Source organism: Triturus cristatus, chromosome 3_1 (assembly GCF_964204655.1).
Source record: "Triturus cristatus chromosome 3_1, aTriCri1.1, whole genome shotgun sequence".
Taxonomy (NCBI): Eukaryota; Metazoa; Chordata; class Amphibia; order Caudata; family Salamandridae; genus Triturus; species Triturus cristatus.
Window position 1 is genome coordinate 6716101 of NC_140583.1, and position 14418 is coordinate 6730518.

Consider the following 14418-nt stretch of genomic DNA (forward strand, 5'->3'; position numbering starts at 1 on the left):
CGCCTTCAAAAATATGGGCTTGGATGGGGGAGTGGGCATCTCCACTAGTTGGAGCTGCCCAAATCAGCATAACACAAGGTGAGAGCCTTTGAGGCTCACCACAAAGTGTTGCTGTTCCTGCCAGGTGGAAGTGTGAAGCACCTCTACCCAGAGCAGGCTTTGTTTCTGACCTTGAGAGCAGAAAGGCTCTGACCCCATGAGGTCAAAAGCCTTTCTGATGGTGGCTAGCTGACCGCGACCAGTCAGCCAATACCCTAAGAGTTTGGTTGTTTCAGGGGGCATCTCTAAGATGCCCTCTGAGTGCATTTTATAATAAATCCAACACTGGCATCAGTGTGATTTTTATTATGCTGAGGAGCTTGATATAAAAACCCTTAGCAGTCAGTAAAGCCATCATGGAGCTGTGAGTTCGTATTGCCAAACTCCCAGCCTATGTACTCTATTTGACTTCACTTACAAGGTCTGTGAATGGGCGCAGACACTGTAAGGGCATCTTGCTCGCTCATGCAGCTATGCCTTCTCCAGTGGTATAGTGCAGCCTGCCTAAGGGCTCGGAGGTCTGCTAGAGGGGTGACTTACGTAATAGGCAGTGGTAGGTAGGCATGGCACATAGGGATGTGCGCCATGTCGACTTAAGTTTTGCCTGCACCAAAACAGTCTGCAATGGTAGTGTGTATGTGTTGGTTGAGGAGTCTCTGAGGGTGGCACAATACATGCATCAGCCCTCCGAAGCCTTCGTTGGTCATAAGGCCCTTGATACCAGCGCTACATTTTACAAGGGACTTGTATGTGGGTCAGAGGTACAGTTTTGGGAATGAACATAGGCCCTGCAATCCTGATTGGCAGGGACCCAGGGCACACAGTGAAAGTGCATCAGAAATCTTGCAAAAAGTGTGTTGGGGAAGGGGGGGGGGTTGGGGCGGGGGTTGCCTGCAATAGAAATCCACTTGTCTACAGGTTGTTACAGTTTCTGCTGCACTACCTATCGCGAAGGCGCCTTATTGGTATTAAAGCGCTTTAGAAGAACACAACATAACTCTACAACACTGCGCGACACTCTTCCCTGTGATGTTCTGCTTTGTGCTGCTCTGCGCCCTGCTGCCCGTCACACCACTCTCCTCTCTCCTTTACCTCTGTTAGCCATGCTGAACAGCAGCTGCGCTGGTGTACATGGCAAAAACATATTGGCAAAGCCAGCAGCTCTTGCATAGGCGAGGCCTAATGGCTTTGCCAATGCTTGTTTTCCTTATCGGTCCAGAAATCATTTGAATAACTAGGTTGCTAACAGAAATAAGGTTCCCATGACTATTATGCAAAGAAAAATTCTACTAAACGTGATGTCAAAAAGTAATGATTTTCAGAATGCTGAGATGGTGGTGCCTCCGAGTACAGTGGAGGAAGAAGTAATGCCCTTTAATAATAGTTACATTACTGTGCTGAGGGATTATGTTTGGGCTATGCATCCAGTTTGTTCATAGGTGAGTACTACATATTTACAAAGACTCGTTCGTAAGTATGGCTTCATGTTGGTCACAGTGACCTGATCTCTTTTTTTATGTCTAGAAGAGCAGGAGTTGGCTGCTGAAGTCCCCGTGGTTGCGGCTGTAACTCTCTCTAAGCCTGTGGTCAATCCAGCAGGTACTGTTGACAATTCTTTGTATGTGATTGATGGTGATGTGCAATAACACGCCCAGTCTGTTTAAACTTGTAGTTTAATTCCTTCTGCTCCTCTTGTAGTTGTTCTCCCAGTTCAGGTTTATGGTGGATGATTGAGGTGTGTTGGGCATATGGTTATCCGTTAGTGCAGCGGTTATTAACCTGTGGTCCGGGGTGTCTAGGGGTCTTCAACACCTACTCGGGGTCCGCAAATGCATAGAAATTAAACAATAAAACATATAAAGAAGCAAAATGTGAAACTGAGTTTTGTGGAAACGTTAAGGAATTGGAGACGAAGATAAAATTGTTTTGTGGGAGCAGTAAACGTGCATTAAGTTACCTTTGAGTGCCCATGACGAGATGGTCTCGTCCTGGGCCGCGGTTGCGCTGTGCCCATGACGAGACTATCTCGTCATGAACCCCGCCCGCTAATTCAACGCCCGGCACAGGGCGGGGAAAGGGCGGGGCACACAAGGGGTTAAACATAATGTAGCGAGTACGAGAGGTGGCCGCGGTTGACTTTAGAAACGCCAACATTCCGTTTAACACTAAAATGTTTTTGGTTTTTTGTCAGTTGAATAAAATATTGAATCACCTCTGTATCGGGTTGAATGCTTGTTTCTGTCTGTATTGTTTTGTGGTGCACTGTCATTGGGTCTCCCTGGATTCCAGAAATGATTCAGGGGGGTCACCGGATGCTAATAATTCATTGGATTGCCTCTGATTCCAGAAATGGCTAAGTGGGGGTTCACAGAAGTCAAAAGGTTAAGCGCTGGCCTCGTAAGTTTCTTCATCTCCTACAAGTCTTTTCATGGCTTACACCTTCTGTAATCCTGTTAGTTAAAAGTATTTGTGGTGTGCCTGCGTATTGTGAAGTGAGTCTTTGTTGTAATGAATGTGCTCGAGTTCGACGGGGCGGCATGTAAGGACCACTTATACAGTTTGCAGCCGACACCTTTTTGTAACTTTGTACTGTCCCATCTCTGACCCTTGGTGGCAGTCTGGGTGTGTTAACTGTTTCACTTGGTGATTAATAAGACTATACTTCTAAATTCTCAGAGGGGTGTGGTCTACTTTAGCCACTGTTACCTTCTTTTGTTTTCCTTTTATAATTCGTTGAGGTTCATTTACCTTGATCATACACAGCACACTAGCAAGAGATCTGAGATTCGAGATTGGGGACAGCCATAGATCGTTTCGACCTTGCTGGCTGTCTGTTTCGGTGTGTAGAAGCCCTGGGCCCAGACTGAGAGTTTCAGATACAATACACATCCATTAAAGCTCACAGACCTTCATGTTATGTTAACAGCACTTATAGCGCGCACAGCTACTCCAAGGAGTTTTCCTTGCTAGTTTGCAAACCCTGGGTACAAAACTATGGGTTCCATATCGACACAAGACTCTGTTAAAGCTCCCAGTGCCTGGTCCTGTAGAGTTGAGACGCTCCTGGACACTGAAAACTCAGACACCCGAGAACCTGTTGAAGCTCCCAGACCTCTGTTTCTTTAGAGCTGAGACATACCTGGGCACCTAAAGCTAAGGGTTCCATCGACACAGACCTAGGCCCTATAGAGTTGAGAAGCTCCTGGCACCAAGAACTAAAAGTTCCAAGAAGCAGCTGTTTCATGGGCCAGCTTTAGATGCTTGCTTGTGTTTTGGAATCAGTTTAGTCTCATTCATGTTTGTCCTCCTTGTACTTGGATGATCTGCGTGGGTCTGAGCACGAGGAGACGAGACTGGCTAGTATCTGGACAGCTTATTACAAAGGGAGACGCAGGGCAGACAGCAGCCTTGTGTAGTGTGAATGCATTGCTGTGCAGCACAACGGAGTAGGTGTCAGCAGCTGTTGCTGAACGCCTAAGTAGTCCTGGATATACCTCCGTGGTCTTGTGACTACTGTAGAACTGTTCAAGAGCGGCCGTAACACAGGACTGTGTGCTGCACTTCGATAGAATGTTGGAAGTATATTCATTCTGTTCTGTTCTGTATAGTTTACAACAGACAACCCTGAACAGATAATCCCCCCCTTAAATCAGATGGCCTTAATGTCCGGCGATCTTATCTAAAGTAGGATCATAATACCACTACATAATAGTTCATATCTTCCAGGAATCTGACCCCTTCCTATAGGCCACAGCCTTGACCCCATGTCACCCTTCGTGATACCTCCATCGTAGTCCACCCCTGTTCCATTGCATGTGTCCCCAAACTGGCCCACTGAGCTTTGCCACAGGCCTCACACTTGGATGATTTTTTGGGGACATGCCCTTGTTTACATATTTGTTTCTCTGCACTTGTGCACCTGTCCATGTTCGCCTCCTTTCTTCCCACCGGCAGGGCCCCTTGAGTTCCTCATCTGAGCGATATCCATCTAGCATCATTAGGACCACATTACAGAAGAGTAGAAAATGCCTGTCTAGTGTGTAATTCCACCCCCACCCCCAGATTACAAGCATTAACACCCAAGGGGAGGCGGGTCAGCTCCAGCTGCATTTCCAGGTTCTGGGGCCTTCTGTGATCCATCCATGCCCAGAATTACCGCACCTAAGGGCATTCCCAGATCATGTGTAGGAGTGTGGGCCCTTCTGTGTAAATTCCCCCAGGAATTGATCAGTGTCTGTTCTACTTATAGCATATAGTCTGGTCCTGGTGTAGTGAACTCTGAAAGAGATTCAGTTGGATCTGATGGAACCCGGCCTAGATAGCCACCTCCCTGGGGTACCTGCAGGCTGCTGCCCAGTCTTGTTTAAGTCTGCCCAGATCCACTCCTCTCAACGCCCTCAGTGGTGGCAGGCAATTTGTAAGCCGTGATATACACCAACAGACTATATCTGTAATATATATAAGGGGGCATTTTGTCCTATGTACTCCATGGGCTCTCGTCTGGAATGTCTTTCAGAGTGTCCCTGCAGGCACTCGCTGTGTGCCTGATTTGTAAATACCTCCGCTTAAATTGCGCCTGTGGGTTTGCACAGGTTACTATACTCTTGTCATTCCAAAGATCCCCCTAGCTTGGAGATGCCCAACATCCCATTATCTGTATCTTTCCACCCCTCGCATGGGCACCAGGGCCTCTGCATTCCATAGTCGCATTTCTAATGTCTGTTCACCCTGTCATTCTATGCTGTGGGTCATCCTTCTCCACGCCCTGATCACCGTCAGTCAGCAGAGTGGTCCATTTTCCCCCGTCCATAATAAAGCCCTCTGCCCCTTCGGGCACCAATGGTGGCAGCTTTTGCTCTTCAGAAGTCATTGACCGCCACCAGCCGGGGTGCCCAGTAATCTAGTGTCCTGTAGAGCTTTCCCTCCACTGAAGCGCTTTCTAGTGAGTCTGGACAGTGCTATTTGCACCGCACCTGTAAAATGTATTTTCTGTTGTACTACATTGATATGTGACATGTGGAAGAGGTGTGGCGCAGCGGCCAGGGCGACTGACTCCGGAATCTGGGGATCACGGTTCGATTCCCAGCGAAGATTAGCCCAGCACCATGTGACTCTGGGCAATAGCTTGCTTTATCTTCCCGACGGCCCTCAGCGCCTAGAGACCCTTACGGGTGATTGCTCGCGCTTTACAAATGTGGATTATTATTATATTTATTTTTGTATGTTGGTGTTCAATTTTAATGCAATATTTGTCCTTTATTTTTCTAATGCAGATGAGCAAGAGATGGTTGCTGAAGTACAACATATTCATCAAGTCGTCCCTGTAACAAATGTGGTTCCTTTGCCTTCCGTGGTTAAACCCACAGGTACTCATTCAGTGGCACTCGCTCTTAACCTTTCTGGCAGCTTCGTGAGTCTGTTCTGCATTCGTGATCACGTTGGTCAACTGACAATACTCAGCGCTAGTGATGCCAAGTCATTGTGTGAGGAGCCTCCTTGCAGGTCCCAATTGCGATTTAGTTGAGAAATGCCAACATGAGCTTGTTTGAAGCACTTTCACCTTAAGTGTACAGAGTGCGATTCGCTTGGGTTATTGTCTTGATTGTAGAAATCAGATATACTTGAAGGCTATTTTACTGCCCCTGGGATGACTGTAGGTTTCTTCTAGTTTAGAGTGTTAAGCTCCTTTTTTTCTTTTAAGTAAAGCACTCTCAGCCAGAACTAATGCAGGTAGAATACAAGGTGTGCACTTCTGTGGAAGTGTTATTGACCCCTTCCCTAGTGGACACGGTGCCCGCTTGAGTTGGTGGTCGCAACAGCTCAATTCGGGGTTACAAAGCAGTCCCTGATGTGGATGTATTCCATTTTTACTTTTTGGTTATGTTTTTCAATTTGTGATCTTTCCCACTGTTCCTTCAGGCACTACCAAGTTCGTGGAATGATGCCTGCTCTTTTTCTTGGGTGCCCTGGGTTGTGAGTTTAACATTGGCTCAAGTATAGTCGAATCTGCAAACAGAAATTCTGCAAATTACTTTTACTTTTTATTTTGCCAGGCGGATTGTGTTTACTCGGCGCTTACGCAGACAGTGATGATGATGAAGATGATGATGGTGGCACTACAGAAAAAACAAAACCACCACGGAGGGCAAATGGGAGCACGTCGGGTGACATCGCTAGCACACTAGCTAACTTCTTAGCGGTTAGTATAAGGTTAACAATTTAATGTGACTTGCCTGGTGTTTCGTGTAAATGACTGACTAGCGTCTCCGCAGTGGAGATGTGAGCTGGCTGCAGGAAGTCCAGGTACGCTCTTCCAGTCTAAGGTTTTTCGGCTGCTGAAGAGTGGGATCATGTTAGGGCTTGTAGCTTCAAAATGTAGTGTTGATCCCACACCGGTGTGGTGGAGACTGTTCTATTCTGAGGTCTAGGCACTCTGCATGATCCCCAGGGCGCACGTACAGTGGCAGGAGTGGTTGTGAGTCCTCTTTCATAGTGGCAGCCACAGATGAAGTGGATATCGTTTACATGATCACTGCTGGTCTCTGATTTTACCTTGTTGGTTTCAGTCCATGGTAATAGCTCCACAAAGCCAGCACCTGCTTCTGAACTGTGATATTTTTTTTTGTCTGTGCCACTGTGAGTGATCTTAGCGATGTGTACATGTGACCAGCCCTTCTGATGGAAGGGATGCCACTCTTTTCTCGGACACATGTCGGATGGTTATTCTTACAGTGTAATAATTTCCAGGTGAGGGTGGATTTACACTGATGTGCCAGAGGCCTGTGCTTTTTAACGAGTGATACAACTAATTGGATTGGGGAGCACTGTTTCCATAGGTTATTTTAAAGTGTCTGTTTGGGTGTTAGCATGTGATCCGTTTTCATGCTGTGCCTTTTCCGCCTTCTAGTAGTTGTATGCAGAATGCTCTTACCCCAGTATTGGAACTTTCATAGATTCTCATGCTTTGTATCATTCCCCGTCGTCGGAATGGGAGCCTCGGTAACAAAAATATATATATATATATATATATATATATATATACATATGTATAACCATAGAAACAAAAGAGAAAAATAGGCCTAGGCCTCATCTCATTTTGTAGTATATCACCCTCTTTGTGTAAAAGAGCCCAAACTTTTGCCAGGGCCAATCAGCACAGCCTCACCCTCTGGAACCTTCCTGAGAGAGCTCAGAGCCTCAGATTTTACTACCGCACGTTGTGCTAGGGAGTCTCCACTGAGCTCTGCTCAGTTTTTCACAGAGTTACTTTTGGATATCTTTATTACCATCTTTTGAGACAGAATGTCAGAAAAGGAGAAGAAAGCTTTATTTAGGGCTTGTGCCTCTTGTGGGAAGAAGAGACTGTTTGTGGAAGACAGGCATGAGAACTGCATATACTGCCTGTACCCGGAACACAAGGCCACCGACTGTAAAATCTGTCGGACCTTCTCGACCAAGACCTTGAGAGACAGAGAGGGGCGCTTGCTGACGTGGCTGCAGAAGATAAAGACCAGGGAGGTCATTTCTTCGGATGAGGAAGGATCTATCTCTGGCACCTCCTCCAGGAGATCGAAGAAGAGGGGTAGGTCATCGCCCTCCACTTCTGCGGAACCCCCTCTCAAGGTTCCTCTCAAAGCCCCTCACGGGATCTCTGACAGGTCTGAGGAGGCTGGTCCCAAAAAATCTCCTCACGACAGTGTAAAGGAGAGGCAGGGACGGGCTACTGTGGACATAGCCCCTAAGGACAATAAGGGGGTTGCTACATCTACCCCTCCGTCCCAGAAGGAGAAACCTGTAAAGAAACGGGCTGCAGAAACTCCTCAGTTGGTGCCACTGAAGAAACCGCGTCCGTCGACGCAGGCGGCAGCAGGTACGTCGACGACTATCTCCTCGATTAAGCCTATTTCCATGGGGTCGTCCACGAGACCGTCGACAATATCTACTTCGTCGACGGCGGTGTCGACGACGAGGACCACGTCGACGATGACGAGTTCGTCGATGTTGATGACTACAAGTTCGTCGACGAGACTGTCGACGGGTGCTCCGCCGACGATGAAACATACTACGTCGACGAAAAAGAAAGCTCCGTCGACGACTGCTCCGTCGACGACTGCTCCGTCGACGACTGCTCCGTCGACGGCTGCCCCGTCGACGGCTGCCCCGTCGACGACTGCTCCGTCGACGACTGCTCCGTCGACGACTGCTCCGTCGACGAGGATTACAGGACTGTCGGCGGCCTCATCGTCGACGACTATTTCAGCTCCGTCGACGACAGTTGCCTTTCAGTCGTCGTCGAGTGCGTCGACATTGGAAATCCCGTTGCCATCGACACCGCCGACGGGACCGTCGACGACGACAAAATTTGGATTTTTCAACCCAAAGATTAGTGATTACACCGGACATGACTTCCCCTAGGCGGGTCACGCCTTTGCCACCATCCATGCTTCTCGAGGACTCGGAGGAGGATGGGCAGTTTGGGGACGCATACAGCCTTTCAGACCTGAATGTCAAACAGCAGGACACAGATACAGAGGAGTTTTATGGCCCAGAGGGGCAGGAGGGGCACCAACAGGGATTACGCCCCCGCCCTCTAAGGCAGGACCTAATTGCCTTGCCAGTGGCTTTGGTGTCGGATTTGCAACAGATGCTGCAAGACTATAGATCTCGTTTTCCGACGTTGCCGGATCGCACTCCAGTGCGTCCTTCTCCTTTGGAAGTGCCACGTGACATACCAATGGACTTGCCACCTCTACCAAGAGAGGTACCTCGGTCCATTTCACCAGTGCTGCCCTTAGTGGTTCCCCAACCTTCAGGTACGGAACCTGCTGATGATGACGCGGACGATGGAGATACGGACGAAGACGACGAGGGACAGGTGATCCCTCTTACAGATCCAGGGGATCCAGATGGGGACCCTGATGAAACACAGGATCCTGATGCTGTAGGCCGAGAGACAAATATATCGCCTCCGGTGGACATTGGTGGTTTCCATAATTTGATGGAACGGTCATCCAAGAGGTTTGGTTTGCCCTTTACGGTGGAGCAGTCCGACTGCTTCCTATATGACTTTAAAGCCCAATATAAGAAGTCTGTAAGATCAATTCCCATTATAGAACATGTCTGGGATGAGGGACTGAAGACAATGCAGAATCCAGCAACCGTCATTCCGGTTCTTCCCCGGCTGGAGAAGAAATACAAGGCACCAGAGGGCAGTCCTGCGTGTCTTCTAGGACAACCTAAGCCGGATTCGGTTATTTCACAAGCTGCTCAAAGTAAATCTAAGAATCCGTCCACTCCTTTAACCACGCCTCCAGATAAAGAAGGCAGGAGACTGGACAATGTAGGTAAAAGATTCTCCACCATGGCCAGCTTGTTGGTGCGGGCAGCTAATTCTCTGGCTATTCTGGGCAGATACGACCGCCAGATGTGGTGTTATATGGAACCATTCCTGGACCAGCTACCAGAAACTAGTCAAGACGAAGCCAGACAGGTGCTGATGGAGGGAGAACGATGCTCTTCGGAAGTCATCGACTGTGCGATGGACATTGCCTCAACTGCTTTCAGGGCTTTGGCAGGCTCAGCCGTCTTGCGCCGCCAAGGCTGGTTGAAGGCGACTTGGTTTCGCCAGGAGGTCCAGAATAAGATCTTGGACCTCCCCTTTGACGGAGAGATGCTTTTTGGAAAGCATGTGGATGACGCCCTCCAAGGCATTAAAAAGGACACCGATACAGCTAAGTCCTTAGGCTCTTTGACCTACCGCAAGGTGCCATTTAAGGGGGCACGTGGTCGGGGGTTTTCTAACTACAGAGGAAACCAACGACAGTATTCCTCTCAATCTGGACAGTCCTATAAAGGACAATATTCCAGCCAGCGCCAAGGACAGTCGGCGTCTTTCTCTCGGCAGTCCCAGAGAGGACTGCTGGGTGCGTTTAACATCAGACCGGTGGGTCTTGAACATAGTTCAGAGTGGCCATACGTTGGAGTTCCAAGATCTTCCTCCAACAAGAGCTCCAGACGCCCGTGCAGGGAAACATCTCCGACTATTACATCTCGAAGCCCACCAGCTTTTCATCAAGGGGGCGATAGAGCCCGTGCCACTTTCACAAAGGGGCAAGGGGTTTTATTCCAGGTTCTTCCTGGTTCGGAAGACGGAGGAGGCATGGCGTCCTATACTAGACCTCAGGGAGCTCAACACCTATCTCATCAAGCTCTCTTTCAGGATGGTCACACTCCAGGATATTCTAAGGCTGCTCAATCCGGGAGATTTTTTGGCATCCCTGGATTTAGAGGATGCTTACTTTCATGTTCCGATCCACCCAGCTCACAGGCAATATCTACGCTTCACAGTAGGCAAGAGCCATTTCCAGTTCAAGGTGCTCCCGTTTGGCCTTCGGTCGGCACCCCGCATTTTCACGAAGATGCTGGCACCAGTCGCTGCTTTCCTGAGGAAGCAGTCCTTGGAAGTGTTCCCGTACTTGGACGACTGGCTCATCAAGGCTCCGTCGTTCAGGGCAACGTCTCAGGCTGTGTCAACTTGCATAAGATTGTTCGCCCATTTGGGTCTTCAGCTCAATGTGTCCAAGTCGGAACTGATACCCTCCAGGTCACGGAAGTTCCTTGGGGCAATTCTGGACACGAGACGATGCACGGCTCGTCCGTCAGAGGAGCGTCAGGGCAAACTGGCCGCTTCCGCTCGTCTACTACTGCACAAGAGACATGTATCGGTTCGACAGTACAAGTCCCTGCTCGGATCAATCTCATCCTGCATACCTTTGATACCGCATTGCAGGCTACATATGCGTCCTCTACAGGAGGAGCTGGACAAACAGTGGCGTCAGGCAGAAGGATCGTTCAACGACAAAGTATGGATAACACCTGCCATGCGCACGGCTTGCGAATGGTGGCTGGTGAAGGAAAACATCGCAGGAGGATTAACGTTCCGAGTCCCTCCTTCTCCTATGGTGGTGACCACGGATGCTTCCCTAGAAGGGTGGGGAGCTGTCCTCCAGGAGCTTCAGGTCAGCGGTCACTGGAGTCCAGCAGACAGACTGCGCCACATCAATCTTTTGGAGCTGAGGGCCATTCACTTAGCCTTGCTGGCGTTCCTCCCCAGACTTCAGAACCGTGCAGTGCTGGTCCGGACAGACAACACTACGGCCATGCACTATATAAACAAGCAAGGGGGAACGAGATCACGGACGCTGTCCAAAGAAGCTCAGGTGATCTGGGAATTTGCCATCTCTCACGGGATCACTCTGCGAGCCGAGCACCTGGCGGGGTGTCTCAACATCACAGCGGATGCTCTAAGTCGGCAGACGAAGGTGACACACGAGTGGGAGCTGGATCAGGCCACTCTGGAGGCAGTGTTCAAGAAATGGGGTACTCCGACCATAGACCTCTTTGCGACCCGGGAGAACGCCAAGTGCCGGTTTTACGCAAGCAAGGTTCCCCAGCGAGGGTCTCTGGGGAATGCCCTTTCGATTGCTTGGTTCGGCGCATTTTGCTACGCCTTTCCTCCGATTCCCCTCATTCCTCGAGTTCTCAGGAAGGTCAGGGCAGAACCATGCAAAATGATCCTCATTGCTCCAGCATGGGCGCGGCAGTTCTGGTACTCGGAACTCCTACTTCTCTCCCAAGATCGCCAGATTCGCTTGCCACTGATTCCATCTCTGTTATCGAGAAATCAGGGGCAAGTCCTCCATCCGGATCCGGAGTCACTTCACTTGTCAGCGTGGCTCCTGAACACAGAGAATTCCGCCATCTGAATCTGTCTAAGGAATGCAGGGATGTTCTATCTCAGGCGCGGGCACCAAGCACTAATAAGACCTACAGGGCAAAGTGGAAGAGATTTTGCCTTTGGTGCCAGAGGAATAAACTCCATCCTTACAAATCCCGGCCACATCAGATTCTGCCCTACATCCTGTCTCTGGCTAAATCAGGTCTGGCGCACTCTTCGATCAAGGTGCATCTGGCTGCCTTATCCCGCTTTCGACGGAAGACATCGGGGCCATCTCTATGGTCTGCAAGAATTGTTAAGCAGTTCCTTAAGGGGTTATTGCGGATGTATCCTCCGGTCCGGCCACCTCCGCCTATCTGGCAACTTAACCTGGTACTGGCTCAACTGATGAAGGCGCCCTTTGAGCCGATTCACAAAGCGGACTTGAAGTTCCTATCTTGGAAACTGGCCCTTCTCCTAGCATTGACTTCGGCTAGGAGAGTTAGTGAACTCCAGGCTCTCTCTATAGTGGAGCCTTTTCTACAGTTCAAGAGGGATGTCATGATTTTGAGAACCAACCCAAAATTCATCCCGAAGGTGCCTTCGGAGTTTCATTTGAATGAACCCTTAATTTTGAACTCCTTTTTTCCGCGTCCTTCCACTCAAGCGGAACGAACATTGCATTCTTTGGATGTCCAAAGATGCCTGAAATTCTATCTGGAGGGCACACGCTCTTTCAGAAAGTCTACTCAACTATTTATCGCCTACAGTGCACCACGGAAGGGGTTACCGCTCGCCAAGAGTGGCATTTCCCGCTGGATCTCCAGTGCAATTCAGTACTGTCATCAGGCTGCGGGCAAACCTTTGGATAAAAGGGCCCGGGCGCATTCTACGAGAGCGATGGCGTCTTCAGTGGCTCTCTTTGCTGGAGTGGCGATTAAGGACATCTGCAGGGCAGCAACGTGGAGCAGTGTACACACCTTCACGAAGCACTACTGCCTGGAATCGGTGGGACGAGCTGACGCTGCGGTTGGTCAAGCAGTCCTCCGGAATCTTTTTCAATGAGAGGTGAGCTTTCCCTACAATCCCTCCATCCTGGTAAGCACATTTGGTTTCAGTAATGGTTGTTTTATCATGTGCACTGAGATGATTTTGTAAAGCCATGTAATTACCGAAATGTGCTTGTCGTGATCTACTGCTTGCTATTCTGATACAAAGCATGAGAATCTATGAAAGTTCCAATACTGGGGTAAGAAAACAAGTTACTTACCTGTAACTTTGGTTCCCCAGTATTGGTAACTTTCATAGATTCTCATGCGCCCACCCACCTCCCCTGGGAAAGCTCTGCCGGTTTACTAAGGTAGTGGCTGTTGGCACAACGGCTACGAAAATCTGAGGCTCTGAGCTCTCAGGAAGGTTCCAGAGGGTGAGGCTGTGCTGATTGGCCCTGGCAAAAGTTTGGGCTCTTTTACACAAAGAGGGTGATATACTACAAAATGAGATGAGGCCTAGGCCTATTTTTCTCTTTTGTTTCTATGGTTATACATATGTATATATATATATATATTTTTGTTACCGAGGCTCCCATTCCGACGACGGGGAATGATACAAAGCATGAGAATCTATGAAAGTTACCAATACTGGGGAACCAAAGTTACAGGTAAGTAACTTGTTTTCTTATTTCTTCTCCCTATTCCTCCCCCCTATTTTGTTCTCGTTTCTCCCCCATTTTTTCTTCTCCCTGTTCCTCCCCCCATTTTGCTGCTTCCCCCTGTTCCTCCTCCCATTTTATTTCTCTCCGTTCCTCCCTCTGAGGACAGAGCAATGCCCCAGTGTGTGATCACCATCTTTAATATTTTTTTTGGTTCCCCTGTGTGTTTGGAAGCACAAGGAGATGCCATAGAGACCGAAAGACTCGTCCTAATCGAAACTCTGCATTGCCTAAATGTGCCTGAGCTGCAGCGGGATTGAGACAGAACTTGGTCTTGAATTTGTGAAACTCCCTCGAAGGTGGAAACCATTGGCAGCCGAAGGGAGGGAACAAGATCAAAGGAAGGAAAAGGAGTGGTAAATTTGTTGCTGAAGAGAGGCTCATGACATTGTGCTGAGTGATATGCTTAAGTTTGAAAAGAAAAGGCTGCATCTCCATGGTGTAATGGCTCTTTATGTTAACAATAGGCTTCTTTTGAGGTCGAATTTTACCTAACCGGGTCACTTGTGGTTGTACAGAGGCTGCAGGGGGAGTCATGGAGGGGTCTACCCATGGTGGACTCTGACTCTGGATCCCTAGGGGACCTCGCGGGCACTGGTGGGCCAAGCAGGCCGTAGGCGTCTGGTGCAGTGGTGGTTCCAGGCGTCTGGATTCTTTTTCCTCAGCAGGCGGAGTCTTTGTTTAGTGTTTGTTTTGAACAGAGCTGCTGTTCGCAGGAGATCTGGTCTTTGTTGAAGGCAGTCTGTCCTCCCAGGGGTTCTGGAGGTTGCTGGCTGCAGGACAAGACTATTTTTGGCGCAGGATCTCTGGAAACTGCAGACGGGCTGGTAGGGCTGGGGCCAAGTCAGTTCTTCGCGGCACTCTTCTATGCTGTGTAGCCTTTTTTTAGGTTGTGGGAATCTCCTTTCTTGGTTTAGGGCTGCCCCCTAAATACTGCATTTAGGGGGCATTT

The 14418-nt window shown here is 49.1% G+C and overlaps 1 protein-coding gene across 4 annotated transcripts in view; it reads left to right on the top strand.

The window, feature by feature from the left end:
* FNBP4 (formin binding protein 4) overlaps positions 1-14418 on the top strand; it is a 298745-nt gene that overhangs the window by 17295 nt on the left and 267032 nt on the right. For 2 of the 4 annotated variants that reach the window (XM_085646515.1, XM_085646517.1), the window contains exons 2-4: positions 1564-1638; positions 5313-5405; positions 6093-6238. In XM_085646515.1, the coding sequence (XP_085502641.1) occupies positions 1564-1638; positions 5313-5405; positions 6093-6238 (314 nt within the window). The remainder of the gene's footprint in view (positions 1-1563; positions 1639-5312; positions 5406-6092; positions 6239-14418) is intronic. The other 2 variants (XM_085646516.1, XM_085646518.1) reach the window with 2 other exon arrangements.